The following is a 23,170-nucleotide window of genomic DNA, read 5'->3' as shown; positions in this document are numbered from 1 at the left end:
GCTGGCACCTAGGGTCTCTCCCTTGTACTCATTGGATGGTGCTTTAATCCCTGGGATCTTGGGTTGTTGGTATTGTTATTCTTATGGGGTTGCAAACCCCTTCAGCTCCTTCAGTCCTTCCCCTAACTCATCCCTCTATGTCCCTATGCTTAGTCTGATGGTTGGCTGTGAGTATCCACATATGCATTTGTCATGCTCTGGCAGAGTCTCTCGGGAGACGAATATATCAGACTCCGGTCACCTTGAACTTCTTGGCATCATCAATATTGTCTGGGTCTAATACCTGCATATGGGATGGATCACCAGGTGAGGAAGTCTCTGAATGGCCTTCCTTCAGGCTCTGATCAATTCTTTATCCCTGTATTTCCTTTATACAGCAGCAATTCTGGGTTAAAGTTTTGGAGATGGGTGAGTGGCCAAATGCTTCAACCAGGGGCCATGCTTAATTTCTGTATATGATCCCTTCCAGTTTTCTCTTTTCTTTGTTGAGCATTTCAGCTAATGTCATTCCCCATTGTGTCCCAGGTGACTCTTGATTAACTTTTAAATATTTCTTCATGGTGTGGCTCATCTTTAGGAATGGTTTCTTTCCACATTTAAGCAAAGTGATTCCTTCCTTTACAAATCCATCTTTCTTATTCAGAGAATATATTTTTCAGAAGTACAAATGAAATATCAATTTCTTTCTTCTAAAAGGGAAGAGAGGTATGGTAGTCACTCAAGTGGATGTTTGCCAAAAGGATTTATGGTCTCACTGGTGAATAGAAACTTGGAACAACCTTAGAAGAAAGTCAAGGTCCTAGCGTCTCCTTGATAGTCATCAAATACCTCGTGTCTTTTCTTTAGAGTAGGCCACAAAAGGAAGGTCAGGAGCAGGAGCTTCAGTGTTTTGTGAGGAAGAAATAAATGATTTTTGGCCTTGTCTCTATGTTTTTACATTTTTTCACAGAAATGCAAGGTCGCTGTTCTCATCAATCAATCTAGACAGAGAAAGAGCAACTGCTCGCTGGGCAGCCACTTTTTAAATGATTTCTTCTTTCCTCACCCTTCTGATTTGGGTGTCAAGAAATTTCTTCCCCTAGAATCCCTTGCCTCTTCCATTGTGCTTTCAATCTTCTTACCAGCATTTTTTTTTAGAAGACCTGGGGTAGCTGGTCCCCCTGGAGTAATTCTTGAATGATGATGAAATGTTTTCCACAAAGCAAAGACTGTTGAGTTGAGCAGATATGATTTTCTGAAAGTGTTGAACACCTGTATTTACACAGCACAGCACAGAGTCTGCTAATCTTTATGCATTCAAAACCCAATATCATGCTTTTCTGGAGCACTGATCTTCAAACCATCTGTGTGCACAATTATCTATTTGATACAAATACTGTCCTGATGATATTAATGGGCCCTGGCATTTTAATTAGGAGTCTCACTGCTAAAAAAAGACTTAAGACTCCGGAGAACCTGCAAGGAGAACCTGGAAAAGAATGAATCCAAGCTGCTCCATTCAAAACTCAGTGAGACTTACGTTAAATGAAATGCCTGACGGTTAGGAAAGGGAACTCCAAAAGTCCACCACTTCAGGAGGAAAAATGATATTGCCACCGCTCAGTCAAAATGTCTGACACAGAAGGGTTCCTTTTTAAAGGAATTGCAGGGACAAAAATGAGAAGGGACTGAGGGAAAGGTGTTTTAGTGATCAGCCCAACTACAAATCTACTTCATTGGAAGACATCAAGGCCGGTTCTATTACTCATGCAATGATTTTCTTAGAGTCTAGAGCTTCACATGGCTGTCCTCTGAGAGGCTCAAAGAGCAGCTGACTAAGTCAGATGCAGATATTTACATCTATACATATGAGTGAAGTCAGTGACTCCTACGGTTGAGGATGGAAGATGCAGAGGATGAGGATGACCCAACTAAGCAGCATGCAGGAGCTACTCTGAGGTCCCTGATACATACATATCAGAGGAAGGCCTAGTCTGGCATCAGTGGGAGAATATTGACCTAATCTTTAAGAGACTTTAGGCCCCAAGCATGAGGGGGCCTGGTGGTGATGGAGCATCCCCTCAGAGACACAAGGGAGGACAAATGTGATGAGGAAATGTTGGATGGGGTACCAAGAATGGAGACAGTTACTGGAATGTAAATAAATTTTAAAAAGAAAAGAATTTCATTCATGAATATAATATATCCTTTCCTCTTCACCTTAACATAGGGCACACATGTTTTCCCTGCACCCTCTCCAAATACAAATAAATAAATAAATAAATAAATAAATAAATAAATAAATAAAGCAAAACATTAGAGAGAAAAAAGAAAAGGAATGTCAATAGAAAGAAAAGAAACACATACTGTTAGTTAGAATGTGAACTTGCTAAATAACAATAAATATTGAAGTGTTATCACATATACATTATAAACAATTTAGTAGGATGGTTACTGATAGCTAGCTCATTCACTCTTTCCCTGCATTTTGTAATAACTTCATATCCCATCTCCACAGCATCAACAGTAGAGCTGATGATATAGCAGAGGACATGCAAATTAGACCTCCCTCAGCACATGAAAATCATCGCATACAGACCCTAACAGTGGGATCTAGACCTAAGTTACAAAATCTTCACCTTCACAGATCAGCACTCAGGACAGACCTGACACTATGAAGTTGTTGCTAAACTGGGTTTTTCTAGTAACACTTTTAAATGGTAATTTATGGGGAACAATTGTTGCTGAATGCGTGCGTGAGTGTGTGTGTGTGTGTGTGTGTGTGTGTGTGTGTGTGTGTGTGTAACAGGGATAGTAGATGTGTATAATGAGCATTCTCTACTCTTTCAGGTATTCAGTGTGAGGTGAAGCTGGTAGAATATGGAGGAGGTTTGGTGCAGCCTGGGGCTTCTCTCAGACTCTCCTGCGAAGCTTCTGGATTCACCTTCAGTGATTTCTACATGGAGTGGATCCGACAGGCTCCAGGGAAAGGACTGGAGTGGATTGCAGCAAGTAGAAACAAAGCTAATGATTATTCAACAGTGTACAGTGCATCTGTGAAGGACCGATTCACCATCTCAAGGGATACTTACAAAAGCATCCTCTATCTTCAGATGAACACACTCAAACCTGAGGATACTGCCATTTATTACTGTGCAAGAGATTCACACAGTGAGGAGACTTCAGTGTTAGCCCTGACAAAAACTTGCTTACAAGATTTCTCAGTATCAGCAGGGGGCGCACATGACCAGAGAAAAAGACTGCATTATTTCTCCAGGTACTGTTTTTTTTTTTTGTTTTTTTTTTTTTGTTTTTGTTTTTTTTTTTATCTGGAAAGTTCTCTTGAACTTACAATGCTTCATCTACCAAAGAAGTATTTTTTTGCACTGGAAAGTGGAAACTGAAAAACATGCTACAATTGTGAAACACTGCAATGTGGGTGAAAATTTCTCTTTGGCCTAATTGAAATTTTGGAGACAGGGTGTAAAGTAAAAACACAGATATGTCTTTTCCATTGTATATTTTCTTTAGAAATATTTCTCTGCAACATTTTGTGTAATAATTTAAATTGTTGAACTTTTACCTTAGATTGTGTTTCCAAGTTTCCTTTGAAGAACACATCACATTAATTGTAAACCCAATATTTGAATTTAGAATAGTAATATTTCACTAAGCTCCTTCCCATACTTAAAGTTTATTTGTGTGATATGAAGCTGTTACATTAAATATAATGTATGCTGATATTTATTTGTACAAAATCAGTCACTATTGAAAAGGAATTTTCTACTCTTCTATATTAATCCATTTTCTGTTAAAGATAGTACAATACAATAATTTTAAAGCTCAATTTTACAATGGGCTTTCTCACAGAAACATTGACAAAAAACTCTGCCATATTTTTTGCATAATTCAATAACAATTTAAAAAGTATTATTCATCCTTCAGTACTTTAAAATCATGAACTCAACTTACTTTACAAATTTAACCCATATAATATTTCTCCAAACTGATTTCCATAATAGTTGATTTTATTTTTCTAACCAAAATATTGTGTAAAATGCTTCTTTCTCTAATGACCGTTCACATCATTTCAGATTTTCTGATCGTAGTCATTCTTACTGAGGTGAGCTAGTACCTGAAACTTGTTTTCATTTAAATAAGCATGATATCTAAGGATTTTGAACACTTGTTTACTTTAACTTCTTTGGAATGTCTTCTTTCCCATCTGTCCTTCAAGCTTTTTGACACTTACATTATTCCTGCCTCCTCTTCAGAGTTCCCACTTAGAAAGGCCTGTTCCCCTTCTGTTCTTCAAACTTTCTAACACTTATATTCTTCCTGCATCCCCTAGATAATTCCCAGAATTTAGGACCAGATCCCACTGCAAGAGTCAATCTGCGCTGGTTTTGAAGTGCAGAGGGAGGCCTACTTTGCATTTTAGTTCAATCAAAGGCCAAGTTATAAAAATTCCAGTGAATCTGGGTGTCTTAGACATAAGAGGTGGAGGTTAGGAATCCATTTATGACTCAAATAGTAAAGAGCCATGCTGGTAGAGAACATGTTTCTAGAACATGTTTCAGCCCTAATCTTGATAGAAATTAATATGATGTGAGTGAATCAGGGTGATAATGTCTCAGAGTTTGGGTTGCGTAGAGCAGTGAATCAGTACCATAGGTAACATTGAGAAATGGTTCATAGGATATAGAAGTCTGCTTTATAGGAAGTCGGAAAAATGCCTGGGAAAAAATTTTAGCCAAGTTATTGTAAAAAATTGCTTATCAAGAACTCATTGGGTTCCTGCTGTTTTTGAGTAAGACACATACACATGGGACACTGACCAGGGATGCAGGCAGATAACAGGGTGTTTCTACTGAACAGAATTATATTCACAACTCAAAGACTCCTATTGTAAAAGTGGTTCTGACTCCTGGGCAGTGACCCACCTTATATGAGAGATGTTCCATGGACCCTGCTGGTCAGTGATATGTGATCAGCAAGAGCTTTAATGTTCTCCACTGATGCCTTATGAGGCCAGGTTGAATTCAAAGCACTTCCTCAAATCCAGAGATATTTTTCCTTATGAGGAAGGTCTTGGCCATTCATTGTAACTTGTTATGAGCAGCCTAGATATGGGGGTCTTAGTATAATCAGGAAGAAGCCTGTTTCCAAAGAGCTCATGGAAGGAATGGGATGTTTTTCCTCAGATAGGATGAAGAGGTGCTTTTCTTTGCCAAATTGTCTTTCCCAGGTTATTTTTATCTCTTACTGAAATTGGATCTAGTCTTAATAAGGTCAGCTCTTATCTCATGTATATGAACACCACATTAATATTTTCTGCTCAATACAAGACTATCTCTTAACACACAGTACATGTTAAGAAGCCTCACCTCCAAATTTTCTAAGTTGACAGTTCTCTACTATGAGCTAGAGGTAGAAAATCTTTCTGGTGGCAAAGTCAACATTTAAATGTCTCCACAACTTAGGCCTCGAGGGTAATCTACACACTTGTGTGAGAGTGACATCAACTTGCCTTCTCTACAAATGTGTTCACTATCAGGTCCAGCTACAGCAGTTTGGAGCTGAGCTGAAGAGGCCTGGTGCCTCAGTAAAGGTGTCCTACAAGGTTTCTGGCTATATTTTTACCAGTCCCAGTATTAACTGGGTAAGGTAGAAGCCTGGAGAGTGGCTAGACTGGATGAAGTAGCTGAAACTTACCAATAACAATGCCGTTTATGCTCAGAAATTCCAAAGGTGGGTCTCTATGACTGGGGACACATGCTGTAGCACAGCCTAAACAGAGCCAGGCTGACTGAAATCTGAGGACTAACAATCTATAATTTAAAAGGCACAGTATAAATATCACTATCCCATATGATTTTTCCAAAGTCTGATGGAAAAGCAAATTTCCATGTGTCTCAGATTTTATGGAGAATTAGACAGAAGATTTTTTCAGGAAATTCCTCAAGTATAGGAGAAAAATATTATGATTTATTCTCAATTTAAAGATTAATTTTCCAATCAATCTGCACACAAGTTACAGAGTACAGATTTCCCATTTATTAATGTTTGTCCCTACAGCTCCTTTTGATGTTGATGTGAACATTTGTTTCTACCATAATTGGATCAATGTCTTTCAACAGTTGCTTATCTATATAAGGATGACCAAAATGTGGATTCTACTACTCCTCCTTAGAAGGGGGGAAAATAGCAGTTGGGGATTTAGCTCAGTAGTAGAACGCTTTCCTAGCAAGCGCATGGCCCTAGGTTCAGTTCCCGGATCAAAAAAAAAAAAAAAAAAAAAAAAGAAAGAAAGAAAAAAATAGCGGGGTGGGGTGGGGAATATACATAGGAGTGAATATGGAAGCAAAGTTTAGAGCAGCGACTCAATTATGGCCATTCAGAGCCTGACCCACATGTGGCCCATATATACAGGCACCAAAACTAGATAATATTGATGAAGCTAGAAAATGCATGCTGAAAGGGACCAGATGTAGATGTCTCCTGAAAGACACATTCAGAGCATGTCAAATACAGAGGTCGATGCTAGCAGCGAACCACCAAACTGAGAATAGGACCCACTCGGTGAGAATTAGAGGAAGTATTGAAAGAGTTGAAGGAGCTTGCAACCCCATTAAAAAAAAAAAAAAGACAATGTCTACCAACCAGAGTTTGCAGGGACTAAACCACTACCGAAAGATAATACATAGACTGACCTAGGGCTCCAACTGCATATGTAGCAGGGCACCAGGGGAATGGGAAGCCCTTGCTCCTGCCAAGGTTGAATCCCAGTGCAAGGGAATATGGGTGGGTGCAATAAGGAGGATGTATTGTATAAGGGGAATACCTATTTGAGGAAGGGAGAGGAGAGGGAAGGGAAGCTTGTGGACAGGAAACCTGGAAGGGGAATAAAGTTTGAAATGAAAGTAAAGAAATATATCTAATAAAAAATAAAAGAAACAAAAAAAAATCAAGATATATTTTCTATGATATGGCCAAGATTATTCTTGAATTGCACTATAATTGAAATCCTGGTTAAATATTCAGTTTTTGAGAATTGAGGAGTATTTTCAAATATTCGTTTTTATTACCTGATGCAGTCTTAATAGCTTTCTTGATTTTTGATATACTTCTTAGTAATCATAAGTCTATTATGGGGTATAATATTTTCAATTTTTAATTTGAGTCATTAGGAATATTCTACATCAGATTGTCTTATAGTGAAAGACCCCCCAGAGTGGGGAGACCCTCACACAAGTCTCGTGACGATGCGAGCCCCCAAGGACTCACGTCCTTGAGACCATCCTTGCTGTAATAAACATGAGGTTTATTGATAGGAACCAATGCACTGGGGTCGAGACTCATATTCCACGCAGGGGCAGTGGAGTTCAACTCTGAGAGGCTGGGAGAAAGGGTATTTAAAGGAAGAAACCACAACCCAAGGGGGCAGGGATAGCATCATTGGAGAATCACAAGAAGCTTCCTGTCTCTCAAGATTGCTTAACTTACCTTTATGGTCCACTAGTTCCTAGAAGCTTCCTGCTTCTCAAGGTTGTTCTCTATGTTTTTAATATAACTTTATGGTCAGCCAGTTCCTGGAAGAAGCTATCTGTTATCTTTACTAGGTCTGGACTCACATATCCAAGGACCTTATCTTAAGTCCTTTTATCTAGTTCCTGGGAGAGCAGGCTCAAGAAATGTGATCTATTACTTACTTACAGGTAGAGGGCAGGGTCTGGAATTTGAGGTATTTAGGGCTTCTTAGGAGTGAGGTTGCATTTTTAAACTCTGACTTCTTGGCTGCAACTTTTGTTCTTTTAATAGGGAAGTGTTTTTATGATCTTAGGTGATACTTGAAAACCTCCCCCAAACGGGGCAACAGTTTTAATTGAGTATAGGGTCCCACAAATTATAACTTCAGAAAGAGGCTGAGTGGAAGTAAAAATAAATGCATTCATTGCCTCATTTTTATTTACTCATAAGTGAGGTTGGAACTAGGTGTTTCATATTACTATCTCAAATTCCGGCAGACTTATGATACACCAAGGAATCAATCATATGACTACTAAGTTACCTTTTATCATTATATTTTGTGTGAGCAAAAGGAATGAAAGTAAAATGCATAATGTCTGTCTCTACTGACAAATAATCTTGTCCCACAATCTCTAGTTACATGCTTAAACCATACTTTGGAATTGAGATAAAAAACATATGCTGCTTCAACTTCAAAAGGAACATTCAAATGTATGAGTTCTAGACAAGCCAGGTTTAACACAATTGATAATGAGAGGTGCCTAGCAGCTTCAAATGAACTATAGGAATTAAGGAAATCTGGTTTCCAGCCATGTCTTGCATTTATTCATAAATGCTCAAACAAAACCCTGGTGGATCTTGAGGAATGGTTAATGTAACTTGGTGTTATTCCCTAAATCACAGTGTTAAACAAGCAATAAGAAGTAGAAGGCAAACTGTAAGGTCTGAATACTTATACATAGCAAACATATCTCTTGCAATTTATCGGGCAATCCCACTTTTCATTTGTAGCATTGCCTCTCAGGTATTCCAACAGATAGGAGGTAAATTTCTTTTGTTCAAAAATTACTATGTAACTGTGATATCTGGTTAATCCTATGTTGTCGAGAGAGCTAGGAGCACTGGTAGCACACAGTGATATTTCATTGATAAAACTCAATGACCAATAAATTTGTAACTTATCTTTCTATGGTCTTTAATGACAGGAATTTTCAGAGATGGCAGATTGCATTCAAGAGGAAGGTCCTCTGCTAAAGATTTCATGTCGTTCTCAGTAGTCTTGCTACTAAATCTGAATGATTATTTTGACCCCCTTTCATTGTTTCATAGCAAGAGTCTTATAAATTGAAAGAGTAATGGGAGTAAAAATTGTTGTGTAACATTACTATTTTCTCAATGATCTTGAACTGAACTGAATCAGAAATTTATTCTGTCATTTTGATTGTTTAATCTTGTCACTTTCTGGTTAAGTTCAGGAAAGTGTTATAAGTAACTGTCCCACAGATTACAGATCTCTATGTCTCTATGGCAATCTTCTTTTGGGTTAGTTGAAAGAAGAATAATTTCTTGCTTCTTCTAGGGTGTGTCTTTACCTCCTGATTTCTGAGACATAACAAAAACAGAGGGGTTTTATATATTATGGGGACATGGATTCTTGCTTTGTGCATGCAAAGAGTACATTCTGCCTGTCGGGCTATAGCCCTGGCAGTTTTGCAGTTTGTATTATATATCTCTCTTATATAAGAAGGTTGATTACCTGATATACATAATTATATAATTTTTGAGATTATAATATACATACACCATTCTCCCATATCTTTCTTCCTATAATGCACCCTTAGTAGACATGTACTTTTTCAAATTCATTCCCATTTGCTTTAAATTTAAATAATGTTGAAAAGAAAATTTTCTTCATGTGTAGTGATAACTACACCTATCTTTGATATAAGGGAAATATTTATAATGGGGAGAGATTATGTTTTGATATTATGTTAACTATCAGCTATAACTTCTCCATTAAGATCCCTGATCTAAGTAACCCTAGATAGTCAACTAGGTTCCCATTACCAGGTATAATCTTTTTTTCTTGATAAGGTTATAAGTCAAACTTATTATTACACATCATTTCCTAACAGAACTTTACTTAACTTTTTCTAAAATCCTAGCCAGAAATATCTTTAACAAGATCTTGTTGTTTTTTTGTTTTTTTTTTAAATAGGCATATAGATTGCTAAAAAAATTACTTTGAGTAATTTTAGGTTTACAGGAATGTAAGAGAATCATCTCACTCAAAATCTCCAACCGCACCCAATACTTCAATCACAGTAAATTACCATGAATCAGGACGTGTATATTTGAATCAATGTCACTGTTTGAAAAAACCCGTGTCTTTATTGAAAATTACTAGATTCCTGCCATGTTGTATTTCATTTCATTTTATTTCAAGATCTGCCAAAACTATCTGCCTAGGTAGATGGCTTACTGATCCAGTGATCGAAGGCATTAGTTGAAACTTTTGTTCATGGCACACTGTCCGGTTTCATGGCCATAATTTGACTGTTGTCTCTTATGATATCTCTGCCAGACTGTCTGCTACTTATGCACACTGCAGTGCAGATGTCAGAATCTATTAGGATGGTTGAATTGTTTTCTGTGTGAGTAATATTGTAAGAACAATTTTAATTTGTGGAGCAGCATAATTTTTTTTGGTTAGTTTTCTTTTCTTTATTAACTTGAGTATTTCTTATTTACATTTTGGTTGTTATTCCCTTTCCCGATTTCCTGGCCAACATCCCCCTAATCCCTACCGTCCCCTTCTATATGGGTGTTCCCCTGCCCATCCTTCCCTGTGGGGCAGGCTCTGAATGGGTGTTCATTCAGCCTCTGTTTTAATCTTTGCCTCCCTATTCCCTGCCAAGGGTATTCTTGTTGCCCTTTTAAAGAAGGAGTGAAGCATTCGCATTTTGATCATCCGTCTTGACTTTCATGTGTTCTGTGCATCTAGGGCAATTCAAGGATTTGGGCTAATAGCCACTCATCAATGAGTGCATACCATGTGTGTTTTTCTGTGATTGGGTTACCTCACTCAGGATGATATTTTCCAGTTCACTCCATGTACCTATGAATTTCATGAAGTCATTGTTTTTGATATCGGAGTAATATTCCATTGTGTACCATATTTTCTGTATCCATTCCTCTGTTGAAGAGCATTTGTGTTCTTTCCAGCTTCTGGCTATTATAAATAAGGCTGCTATGAACATAGTGGAGCATGTTTCTTTGTTACATGTTGGGGCATCTTTTAGGTATATGCCCAAGAGAAGTATAGATGGGTCCTAAGGTAGTTCAATGTCGAATTTTCTGAGGAATCTCCAGACTGATTTCCAGAATGGTTTTACCAGTCTGCAATCCCACCAACAATGGAGGAGTGTTCCTCTTTCTTTACATCCTCGCCAGCATTTGCTGTCACCTGAGTTTTTGAACTTAGCCTTTCTCACTGGTGTGAGGTGAAATCTCAGGGTTGTTTTGATTTGCATTTCCCTCATGACTAAAGATGTTGAACATTTCTTTAGGTGTTTTTTCAGCCATTTGGCATTCCTCAGCTGTAAATTCTTTGTTTAGCTCTGAACCCCATTTTTAATAGGGTTATTTGTCTCCCTGCAGTATAACTTCTTGAGTTCTTTGTATATTTTGGCTATAAGCCCTCTATTACTTGGAGGATTGGTAAAGGTCTTTTCCCAATCTGTTGGTTGTCGGTTTGTCCTAACCACGGTGTCCTTTGCCTTACAGAAGCTTTGCAGTTTTATGAGATCCCATTTGTTGATTCTTGATCTTAGAGCATAAGCCATTGGTGTTGTGTTCAGGAAATTTTCTCCAGTGCCTATGTGTTCGAGATGATTCCCCACTTTTTCTTCCATTAGTTTGAGTATACATGGTTGATGTGGAGGTCCTTGATCCACTTGGACTTAAGCTTTGTACAAGGTGATGAGCATGGATCGATCTGCATTCTTCTACATGCTTCCCTCCAGTTCAACCAGCACCATTTGCTGAATATGCTATTTCCATTGGGTGATTTTGGCTCTTTTGTCAAAAATCAATTGACCATAGGTGTGTGGGTTTATTTCTGGGTCTTCAATTCTATTCCATTGGTCTATCTGTCTGTCTCTGTACCAATACCATGCAATTTTTATTACTCTTGCTCTGTAATACTGCTTGAGTTCAGCAATAGTGATTCCCCAGAAGTCCCTTTATTGTTGAGGATAGTTTTAGATATCCTGGATTTTTTTGTTATTCCTTATGAATTTGCAAATTGATCTGTCTAACTCTTTGAAAAATTGGATTGGTATTTTGATGGGGTTTGTATTGAAACTGTAGATGCCTTTTGGTAAAATGGCCATTTTTTCTGTAATAATCCTGCCAATCCATGAGCATGGGAGATCTTTCCATCTTCTGAGGTCTTCTTCATTTCTTTCTTCAGAGGGTTGAAATTCTTATTGTACAGATCTTTTACTTGCTTGGTTAATGTCACACCGAGATATTGTTTATTACTTGGGACTATTATGAAGGGTGTCATTTCCTTAATTTCTTTCTCATCTTGTTTTTCTTTTGAGTAGAGGTAGGCTACTGATTTATTTGAGTTAATTTTATACCCAGCCACTTTGCTGAAGTTGTTTATCAGCTTTAGTTGTTCTCTGCTGGAACTTTTGGGATCACGTAAATATACTATCGTATCATCTCCAAATAGTGATATTTTGACTTCTTATTTTCCCGTCTGTATCCCCTTGATCTCCTTTTGCTGTCAGATTGCTCTGGCTAGAAATTCAAGACTGTATTGAATAAGTAGGGAGAGAGTGGGCAGCCTTGTCTATTCCCTGATTTTAGTGGGATTGCTTCAAGTTTCTCTCCATTTAGTTTAATGTTAGCGACTGGTTTGCTGTATATGGCTTTTACTATGTTTAGGAATTCGTATTCTTTCCAGGACTTTTATCATGAAAGAGTGTTGAATTTTGTCAAATGCTTTCTCAACATCTATTGAAATGATCATGTGGTTTTGTTCTTTTAGTTTGTTTATATAATGGATCACATTGATGGTGTTCCGTATATTAAATCATCTCTGCATGGCTGGGGTGAAGCCTACTTGATCATCTTGGAGACCTTTAATGATTGCTTCTATTTCATTAGGAGTTATGGGGCTGTATAAATGGTTTATCTGTTCCTGATTTAACTTCGGTTCCTGATATCTGTCTAGGTAATTGCCCATTTCCTGCAGATTTTTAAGATTTGTTGAATATAGGCTTTTGTAGTAGGATCTGATGATTTTTTGAATTCCCTCTGATTCTGTAGTTATGTCTCCCTTTTCATTTTTGATTTTGTTCATTTGGACACACTCTCTGTGTCCTCTCATTTTTCTGGCTAAGGGTTTATCTACCTTGTAGATTTTCTCAAAGAACAAACTGTTGGTTCTGTTGATTATTTCTATGGTCCTTTTTCTTTCTACTTGGTTGATTTCAGCTCTGAGTTTGATTATTTCCCGCCTTCGACTCCTCCTGGGTGTAATTGCTTTTTGTTGTTGTTGTTGTTGTTGTTGTTGTTCTAGAGCTTTTAGATGTTCTCTCAAGCTGCTGACATATGCTCTCTACTGTTTCTTTATGCAAGAACTCAGAACTATGAGTTTTCCTCTTAGCACAGCTTTCATTGTGTGCCATAAGTTTAGGTATGTTGTACCTTTATTTTCTTTAAATTCTAAGAAGTCTTTAATTTCTTTCCTTATTTCTTCCATGACCAGGTTATCATTGAGTAGAGCATTGTTCAACTTCCATGTATATGTTGACATTCTTCCCTTATTTGTATTGAAGACCAGCTTTAGCCCGTGGTTGTCTGATAGGACGCATGGGATTATTTCTATCTTTCTGTACCTGTTGAGGCCTGTTTTTTGACCAGTTATATGGTCAATTTTGGAGAAAGTACCATGAGGTGCTGAGAACAATGTATATCCTTTTGCTTTATGATAGAATGTTCTATAAATATCTGTTAAGTCCGTTTGGTTCATGACTTCTCTTAGTCTGCATACATCTCTGTTTAATTTCTGTTTCCATGACCTGTCCATTGATGAGAGTGGGGTGTTGAAATCTCCTACTATTATTGTGTGAGGTGCAATATGTGTTTTGAGGTTTAGTAAAGTTTCTTTTATGTATGTAGGTGCCCTTGTATTTGGAGCATAGATATTTAGGATTGAGTGTTCATCCTGGTGAATTTTTCCTTTGATGAATATGAACAGTCCTTCGTTATGTTTTTGTTGACTTTTAGTTGAAAATCGATTTTATTCGTTATTAGAATCGCTATTCCAGCTTTCTTCTTCAGACCATTTGCTTGGAAAATTGTTTTCCAGCCTTTCACTCTGAGGTAGTGTCTGTCTTTGTCTCTGAGGTTTGTTTCCTGTAGGCAGCAGAATGCAGGGTCCTCATTGCATATCCAGTTTGTTAATCTATGTCTTTTTATTGGGGAGTTGAGACCATTGATGTTGAGAGATATTAAGGAATAGTGATTATTGCTTCCTGTTATATTCATATTTGGATGTGAGGTTATGTTTGTGTGCTTTTCTTCTCTTTGTTTTTTTGCCAAGATGATTAGTTTCTTGCTTTGTCTAGGGTGTAGCTTCCCTCCTTATGTTGGGCTTTACCATTTATTATCCTTTGTAGCGCTGGATTTTTAGAAAGATATTGTGTAAATTTGGTTTTGTCATGGAATATCTTGGTTTCTCCATCTATGATAATTGAGAGCTTTGCAGGATACAGTAACTTGTGCTGGCATTTTTGTCCTCTTAGGCTCTGTACGACATCTGTCCAGGATCTTCTGGCTTTCATAGTCTCTGGCGAAGAGTCTGCTCTGATTCTGATAGGTCTGCCTTTATATGTTACTTGACCTTTTTCCCTTACTGATTTTAATATTCTTTCTTATTTTGCATTTGGTGTTTTGACTCTTTTTTTTTTTTGGTTCTTTTTTTCGGAGCTGGGGACCGAACCCAGGGCCTTGCGCTTGCTAGGCAAGCGCTCTACCACTGAGCTAAATCCCCAACCCGTGTTTTGACTCTTATGTGATGGGAAGAGTTTCTTTTCTGGTCCAATCTATTTGGAGTTCTGTAGGCTTCTTGTATGCTTATGGGCATCTCTTTCTTTAGGGTAGGGAAGTTTTCTTCTATGATTTTGTTGAAGATATTTACTGGTCCTTTGAGCTGGGAATCTCTCTTCTATTCTATTATCCTTAGGTTTGATCTTCTCATTGAGTCCTGGATTTCCTCTATGTTTTGGACCAGTAGCTTTTTCTGTTTTACATTATCTTTGACAGTTGTGTCAATGATTTCTATGGAATCTTCTGCTCTTGAGATTCTTTCTTCTCTCTCTTGTATTCTGTTGGTGATGCTTGTATCTACCGATCCTTGTCTCTTCCTTTGGTTTCTTATATCCAGTGTTGTTTCCCTCTGTTCTTTCTTCATTACTTCTATTTCCATTTTTAATTCCTTCAACTGTTTGATTGTGTTTTTCTGGAATTCTTTCAGGGATTTTGATTCCTCTCTCTAGTCTTCTACTTGTTTATTTATGTTTTTCTGCATTTCTCTAAGTGAGTGCAATCATCTTTTAATCTGAAATTATTACATTTGAAATTCTTAGAAAACCAAGATATACATATATATGTAGATATATATATATATAGATATATATATAGATAGATAGTAGATAGATAGATAAGTTTTCATCACTGTCTTCACTAAGGTCTGCCACATTATTTATGTAACTGCTGTTCTGTCTTTTAAAACCATGTTTATGAACATAGGTTTTAAAACAATATTTTGAGATATTAAAACTACATAAAACTTTATTTGTTTACGTAAAAGAATGTCCCTTCAATAGCCAACTTGTTACATAAAAATAATCCACTTGGAATTAATGCTAAGGTCATTAAATTGCACTGTATGAAATTGGTTTGGCCTTTTGAAAATATGATTAGGCTCTATGTATTTACTCTTTAAATGTACTTTATTTTGATATTGCCAAAACACAAATGACAGATTATAAGTTCCTTAAAATTGTTTTAGTTGTTTACAATGTTGAAAATGTCTAAAAATTACAGGCATTAAAATATATCTCCCACTACATAAACTCTATTCAGGTTCACTGAGATGGACTTTGCAATATGTATCTAAACTTTGCTTTTGATAGCATTTTTAAATGACAACACTTTTATTAACTGTCATACAGAAAACTGTTACATTATGTAATGTTATATGGTATAAATGTTGGAAGAGTTACCAGTCTCCTTATAGAGTATATTTATGGATTTGAAATTTTGTTTTGATACTAAGAGGATTCTAAATTAATTTGTTATTTTACTCTAAATAAAACAGAGATAATAGCTAGTCTCAATCTTAAGCCACTAAATTACTGTAAACTGCTAAGAACATTTAAGAAGTGTAAGTTAATAGTAATGATTTTTAATGGTCCAGATGAAATTTAAAAATAGAATTAGTTTGGCTTTACTTGGTGAATAATGAAATTTAATACATTTATTGTTTATTAAAAACAAGAAAATCTTTCCCCAGTATATTTTTTGAAGAATTTTAGTAGACAGAATCTATGGTAAGCTTAAATATTAAACCAAATAATTTAATTACAAAGTAATTAAAAACAGATGATTCTTTAAAAAGTAAACATGAATTACAATAAATATATGAACTAGTGTTCAATACTGTTATATATCAGAGAGAATAAAATGAAAGGTGACACTTAAGTAAGAATTGTTTCCATCAAGAAAATGATCATTATATCAGGTGTAAATACAAAAACGGAATTCTTACATTTTGTTGGTAGGAAGTTGAACTGACTAAATAAAAATAAAACATTTAAGTGTTAACACAGACACATGTTAAACAATATTGTAATACTGCTTCTGCTACTGAACTCATCCACTTCATTAGTGTATTCTGTAGTAACTTCACTCACCACAGCATTAACCCATGAGCTGATGCTGTAGCAAGAAGATATGCAAATTAGGACCCTCTCTGTACTTATAAAAATCTGTCAAGACTCTAGTTCTAGCATAGGGGCGCTAGTCCTGATTTCCTCAACCTTTAGTTTTCAGATTCAGTGGTCAGCCCTGAACACAGACCTTTCACCATGAAGTTGTGACTGAACTGTATTTTACTTCTAATTCCTTTAAATTATATTTTATGGGAAACAAGAAATACCAAGTGTGTGAGTGTGTGTAATTGAGATGGACAGTGGATCTGTGTGCTATTTTCCTCTCTGGATTTCTCTAATATTGCACATATCTAATGTGAGGTAAAGCTGGTGGAAACTAGAGGAGGCTTTGTACAGCCTGGGGGTTCTTTGAGGCTCTCATTTGCAGTTTCTTGATTCATCTTCACTGATTTCTACATGGGCTTGTTCTGCCAGCCTCCAGGGAAGGCACCTGAGTGGTTGGGTTTTATTAGAAACAAAGCTAATAGTTGCACAACAGAGTAAAATCCAATTGTGAAGGGTCGGTTAACCATCTACAGAGATAATTCCCAAAACATCCTCAATCTTGAAATGAACACTATGAGAACTGAGGACACTACTTACTAATGCATAAGTGATGTACGCAGTGAGGAGACTTCAGTGTGAGCCCAGATACAGAACTCCATTAAGGGGTGTTTAGAGGGTAAGCACCTGACAAGGGACAAAGACAGTGGTATTGCCTCTCCATGAACTACTTCAGCTGAATGGTTAGCTGTATATATTTGCATTTGGTGGATACCAAGTTTTTTCCCAAGTGACTAGAGGTCCTTTCTGACATTCTGTCATTCATGTATATCTGTATATATCATTCCTTTTAGACTGGAAAAATAATTGGTTAAAATATTTGAAGGAATGTGAACGTTCACATACCCTACTGTTGGGCATTTCTGCTGAGGTCTTCCTCATTGTGTTCTAGGAGCTTCATAACTCCAACAACTCTGAGACTTTCTAGAGATTCCCCCTGAATCCATAATAGTTGCCTATTTCCATTCATTCTTCTGGTCCTCTGTGCTTGTCTCCTGTCTTCCCACAGACTGGACTAAATTCCCATTTTTATCCTATCCTCTTTTTTCCAGGTTCCTCACTTCATCTTCCTCCCATGATTTTTTCTTCCATCTTCTAAGTGGTATTGAAACATGCTCACTTCGGTCTTCCAACTTTTAAACTTTTTATAGTGTGTGCATTGTATCATAGTACTTTGTACTTCCTTCCTAATATCCTCTTTTCAGTGAGTGCATATCATGCATGCAATTTGGGGTCTGGGTTACCTGACTCAGGATGATATTTTCTAGTTCTGTTAATTTGGCTACAAAATTCAGGTTGTCCTCAATTTTAATAGCTTATTAGTATCCTATTATGTGAAGAAACCACATTTTCTCTATTCATGCTTCAGTTGAGGGACAACTGGGTTGTTTCCAGCTTTTGGCTGTTACCAGTGATGCTACTAAGGTTGTAGTAGAGTAGGTTTTATTGTAGAACAACAACTAGATATATAATGTTCTATTCTACTGAATATATATATATATATATATATATATATATGTATAAACCTAGAAGAAGAAGAGTGAATTCTTAAGAACTGTCACCACCGCTAACTAGTATTCATAGTACTGAAACTTACTTTTCATGATACAAGAATTTAAAGCTAAATATTAACCCAGCTATAAGTACATCAATTTGTAAGAGTGACATATCAGCATGATACCATGGTAAAATTGTTACACATATGTTTTGCAGATAAGGCCCATTCCAGAAGATGAATCACACACCTGACAATATGTGGATGATCAAAAACCCAATATAGGGGGTTGGGGATTTAGCTCAGCGGTAAAGCGCTTGCCTAGGAAGCACAAGGCTCTGGGTTCGGTCCCCAGCTCCGAAAAAAAGAACCAAAAAAAAAAAATATAGGCCACTGACCTATGGGAAAATCAAATAAAATTTTTCTGCTAATCGATCATGTAGGCAAGATGGATATGAAAGCTATGATACTATACCAAGAGCCACCATCTGAGAAGATTCCTCCAGCAAAAGATTGGGATAAATATAGTGATCCACAGTTAGACAATGTTCGAAAGTGAAAAAAACTTAAAAAATATCAGTTGTGAGTTTGATGTTGTCATCAAAACCCTCCTCTCTGGGCTCTACATCTGTCAGCTGCTGGACGGAACATTGTAGAGAACAATGCTAGAGTCCTATCAGCAGTCTTAACAAAATATCTTTAATAGTTTCAAGGACTGGTGCTTGATCGAGATGGATCTGAAGTTAGGTTGGTTATTGTTTGGCCATTCCTCCAGGCACTGTGAATCCCCCATGCCTATATTTCTTGCAGACAGGATAAATTTAGAGTTGAAAATTTTGGGCAGGGGTTGATGTCTCTATTGGCCCACTGGAATTCCTGCCTGGTTACAGGTATAGCCTCTTCAGGTTCAATATCCCCCATGTAGGGAGTCATGACTAAGGACATTCCAATAGATTCTTGGGTGCCTCCTATATGCCATGTCTCTGTCTCTTCCTCAGATGACCCCATTTTATAACCTCTATCATTTTAGATTTATATTCATTCTCTTGGCCATTACTTCTGCCCCTCCCCACACCTTCTCTTGAACCCCCCATTCCTTTTCCCATCCCATCCCTGTCATTGTTCCCTCCCATCCATCTAACACTTATGACTATCATATTGACAATTTAAGTGAGATTTAAACATTATTGCTAGTGCCTTTATTCTTGTTTAGTTTCTTGGGGTCTCCATTTTACCTGTATTTTAAGGCAAATATCCATTTCTAACTCAATACATACGAAGCATGTCTTTGTGGGACTGGGTTTCCTCACTTCAGATGATATGATCATATTCTATCCATTTCCCTGCACAATTTATGATGTCTGTGCTTTGAGTAGTTGAGTAGTATTTCATTCCATTCTTCAGTCATCAAGGTAGAGAGAGGGGTGTCTCTGTTAAAAGTCATCATAAAATTTGTGGTACAAAAATATGTAATTAAATAATGAGTAATTGTTACATTCTTTCCAAGTTCTTCAGTTTTACCTCTCTCTATTGTTTGAGACATTCTATTTTTAATGCTTTTGAATCAGATCTTTGAGTATTCAACAGTAGGAAATACAATAAAAATGTCCCTGTGCTCATAAAAATCAGTGTAACCCTTACCTTGCAGCTCTGGAAGAGGAAGGAAGCCTTCAATTCTAAGGCCTTTTCATTCTTTGGTAGGACTGGGCACAGACCCAACATGGCATCAGAGGTAAAATTTTTTTGGTGATTTGTAGGAATTGAAATTTAAATGGATTTTTGAGTTTCTCACATAAATACTGTATACATCACTATTCCCCAAAATTTCTCTCATGCCCATCTTTATCTCAGTCTCAATTTCATGAACTTCTTATCACTAATTGTGATTATACATGTGAATGTATGTATATTTTTGTATGTATTTAACATATATATATTTAACATATATATATATGGAGAGAGAGAGAGAGAGAGAGAGAGAGAGAGAGAGTCAGTGAGTGTGAGAGAGAGTCTAGTTTTAGTTTTGTATATTTCCCTGTGTTTAGAGCAGTGTACTTGGGTTTGATTAACTTAGCAAGGAGCTTAAGTGTGAAGAAACTGACTGTTCCATTTTCAGGGGCCATTGATTACCTGTAGCTCTTCTTCTAGGAATAGGGAATTTTGAGGTTTCCCCCTAAACTGTAAGTTGTCTTGACTAGGTTTCCATAGCATACTAAAAATGCATTTAGTTCAATCTCCCAAGTCCTCATTGTCTATCACAGTCTCAAAAATGTTAAATGTTGCTTCTGAGATGCTTAGATATATCCAATCACTTAACCGCAAACTCCAAAGAAGGCAGGGAAACCAGCTTGGCAATATGAAATGCTACATCTCTATGCATAATGTAAAAGAACAGATATGATCAATTTTTCATCTTTTTTGACTGAAACAAACATCTATATGTTCTGCAGGTTACACTGCCTATTAACAGCTTTCCTGAGCAGGTATAAGAAAAAAAGCCAGTTGTGTCCCACTGAATTAGTATCTGAACAAAAGTAAAACTAAATATGTCTAGTAGTCCAAATCTTTTTTTTTTCTGAAACGAGTCACATATGGCTGTGGCATTTAAGTACCAATAGAAGAAAGAACCAGGATGACATGATTTTGGCACATAATATAAAAATTATAAATTCTGAAATTGCTTCTTCCACTGGTCCAAATCATGAGGTGACTTTAAGAGACAGGGACAAGGAATGTTCAGGTGGCCATCATGAAGACCTGAATATAATGGTGGGAGCCTAGTCATGCTACAGGGTCAGATTCAAATAGCTGGGAGTGTCAAATTTCCATGGTTTCATTTATATCATTGAACAGGTTAACAGAAGTCCAGAAAATACTTCTCAGACTTGGCCTTCCTCTTCCTTCCTAGTATATGGAGCAACTTGAGAGTGTCATGAATGATTATTGACTTCCTTTGTCAAACAGCCTCTGTGCTATCAGAAAATTGATAGTGCAGTGCAAAATTCAGGTCTGAATGCACAACACAGTTGCACTCATTTCTTCTATTTTCTCTCTTCTTCCCACTGCTTTTGTTCGGAACCCATTATAATTGTCTATCTTTTTTTTTCTTTTTTTTTTTTTTCCGGAGCTGGGGACCGAACCCAGGGCCTTGCGCTTGCTAGGCAAGCGCTCTACCACTGAGCTAAATCCCCAACCCCATAATTGTCTATCTTTAATCCACACTATGAACACAGAATTCAGTCCACATAAAACAACACTTTGTCACTTTAAGTCAAGTACAAGACACTTCTTTTATTACCACTGTTCATGATCCAATTTTGATAACTACATGTTAGTGTTACACTACTTTTTCTCTATGTGTATTATCATGATAACTAATAGGAAAATATTAAATGTGGAAATTATACAGAATCGGATTCCTCTAATGAAGCATACCCCCCCTCATTCTGTTTGGAGTACAAAAGGGCAGAAATAATATTAAAATGAGAAAAGGATTTCATAATAATTCCCTTAATTTCTATATAAGTAGATCCATGCTCTATTTTCCTCATATTATAACACCAAGTTTGTCAGTTAGAAATCTACATGAAAAAGATCTAGAGATTTTATTTTAGTATGTGATTTTTGGCATATGTTGAATTACTGTGAAAGAATTCTTTCTTTCCAAATTTGTATTATTTTAATTATGTGTCTGAGTTTTGTGTAGGTATGTGCATATGAGTATAGATGGCTGATAGGATTGAAAGAGTTGCTTACCTTAGGATCTGAAGTTATAGGTAATTGTGAGCTACCTGATTTTAGTTCTAAAAATAAACCTCAGGTCCTATGAAAGGCAATACATGTGCTTATTCATTGATCCATCTCAAGAGATCTTTATACTATTTTTATTATAACCACTGTTTTCCTAATTTTTAATGTAATGATTTTTAATTTTAATAAACTATAAATACAGCACTTCTCTCAAACTTCCCACCTACCCCTTTGCACTTTTTCCAAGTTTTATAATTCATACTTGACATATTTAAAGTGAAATCACATTTTATAATTTAAAAAGAAATGTAGTTTAAATCTACAAATTTCATAAGGAAAGGTCAATCACTCCCGTTGGGGTGCACAGGAACATAAGAGTTCAGGGACAGAATCCATTTACACTGTAGAGGAAAAGATGTTTTGTTGCAAATGTCTCATTATGCAGACTGCACTACCCACTGGACAGAATGAAGTCAGTGAATCTGAGCACAGAGCAGGGCAGACACATAATATGTGATTGCTATAAGGCACTGTTACCATGTTATATGTATATGGCTCATGATTAAGCCCTAAGACTATGAAGTGTATGGCTGAGAACAGGAGAGGGTAAACCCAGTGAAAGTAGAAGACTTGAAGGACAACAAAATCTGCATGAAGTCATGAACAGCAGATACTTTAAAGCATAGGCTCAGCTACCTCATGTCAGGTATCCTTTTATATCTGATTGTATAACTGGTTTAGCTCAATATGCATTAGGGAGCCAAGCATATGCAAATCTATATGACTGGAGAGTAGAAATCTGAGGCTCACCCCAAATATCACCAAAGGTTTGCCCAGTTCGTCTCAAGGAAGCACTGAGACCCAGTCTTAGACATTATGGATTGAGTGTGAAACTTGCTATTCTCTATGACAGCTGCCAAAGTAAGACACCAAAAACAAGATCTCCAAGGGAAAGGAAGCATTTCCATGAGTTCCAAACCTCTCTGTTTTCTCTTCAGAGGTGCCCAAGCACAGATCCAGTTGTTACAGTCTGGACCTGAGCTGAAGAAGTCTGGGGAGTCAGTGAAGATCTCCTGCAAGGCTTCTGGGTATACCTTCACAGACAGTGGAATGCACTGTGTGAAACATGCTCCAGGAAACAGCTTAATGTGGATGGTCTTGATCAACACCCAAACTGAGAAGCCAAAACAGGCTGATGATTTCACAGGGAGATTTGTCTTCTCTTTGGAAACTTCTGCCAGCACTGCATAGTTGCAGATCAGCAACCTCAAAAATGAGGACATGGCTACATATTTCTGTACAAGACACAGTGTGAAAAACACATTCGGGTGGTGTCAGGAAC

General features: G+C 36.9%; 1 gene segment (V, D, J or C); it reads left to right on the top strand.

The window, feature by feature from the left end:
• Positions 1-2,584: 2,584 nt before the first annotated feature.
• Positions 2,585-23,079, top strand: LOC299440 (Ig heavy chain V region M167-like). The segment is given in 3 exon segments: positions 2,585-2,699; positions 2,830-3,256; positions 22,827-23,079. Coding segments are annotated over 3 exon segments (726 nt in total).
• Positions 23,080-23,170: the final 91 nt, after the last annotated feature.

The sequence above is a fragment of the Rattus norvegicus genome, chromosome 6 (genome assembly GCF_036323735.1).
Source record: "Rattus norvegicus strain BN/NHsdMcwi chromosome 6, GRCr8, whole genome shotgun sequence".
In the NCBI taxonomy this organism is placed as follows: domain Eukaryota; kingdom Metazoa; phylum Chordata; class Mammalia; order Rodentia; family Muridae; genus Rattus; species Rattus norvegicus.
Note: the sequence above shows the minus strand (reverse complement) of the source record. Positions and strands in the feature narration are given on the sequence as shown.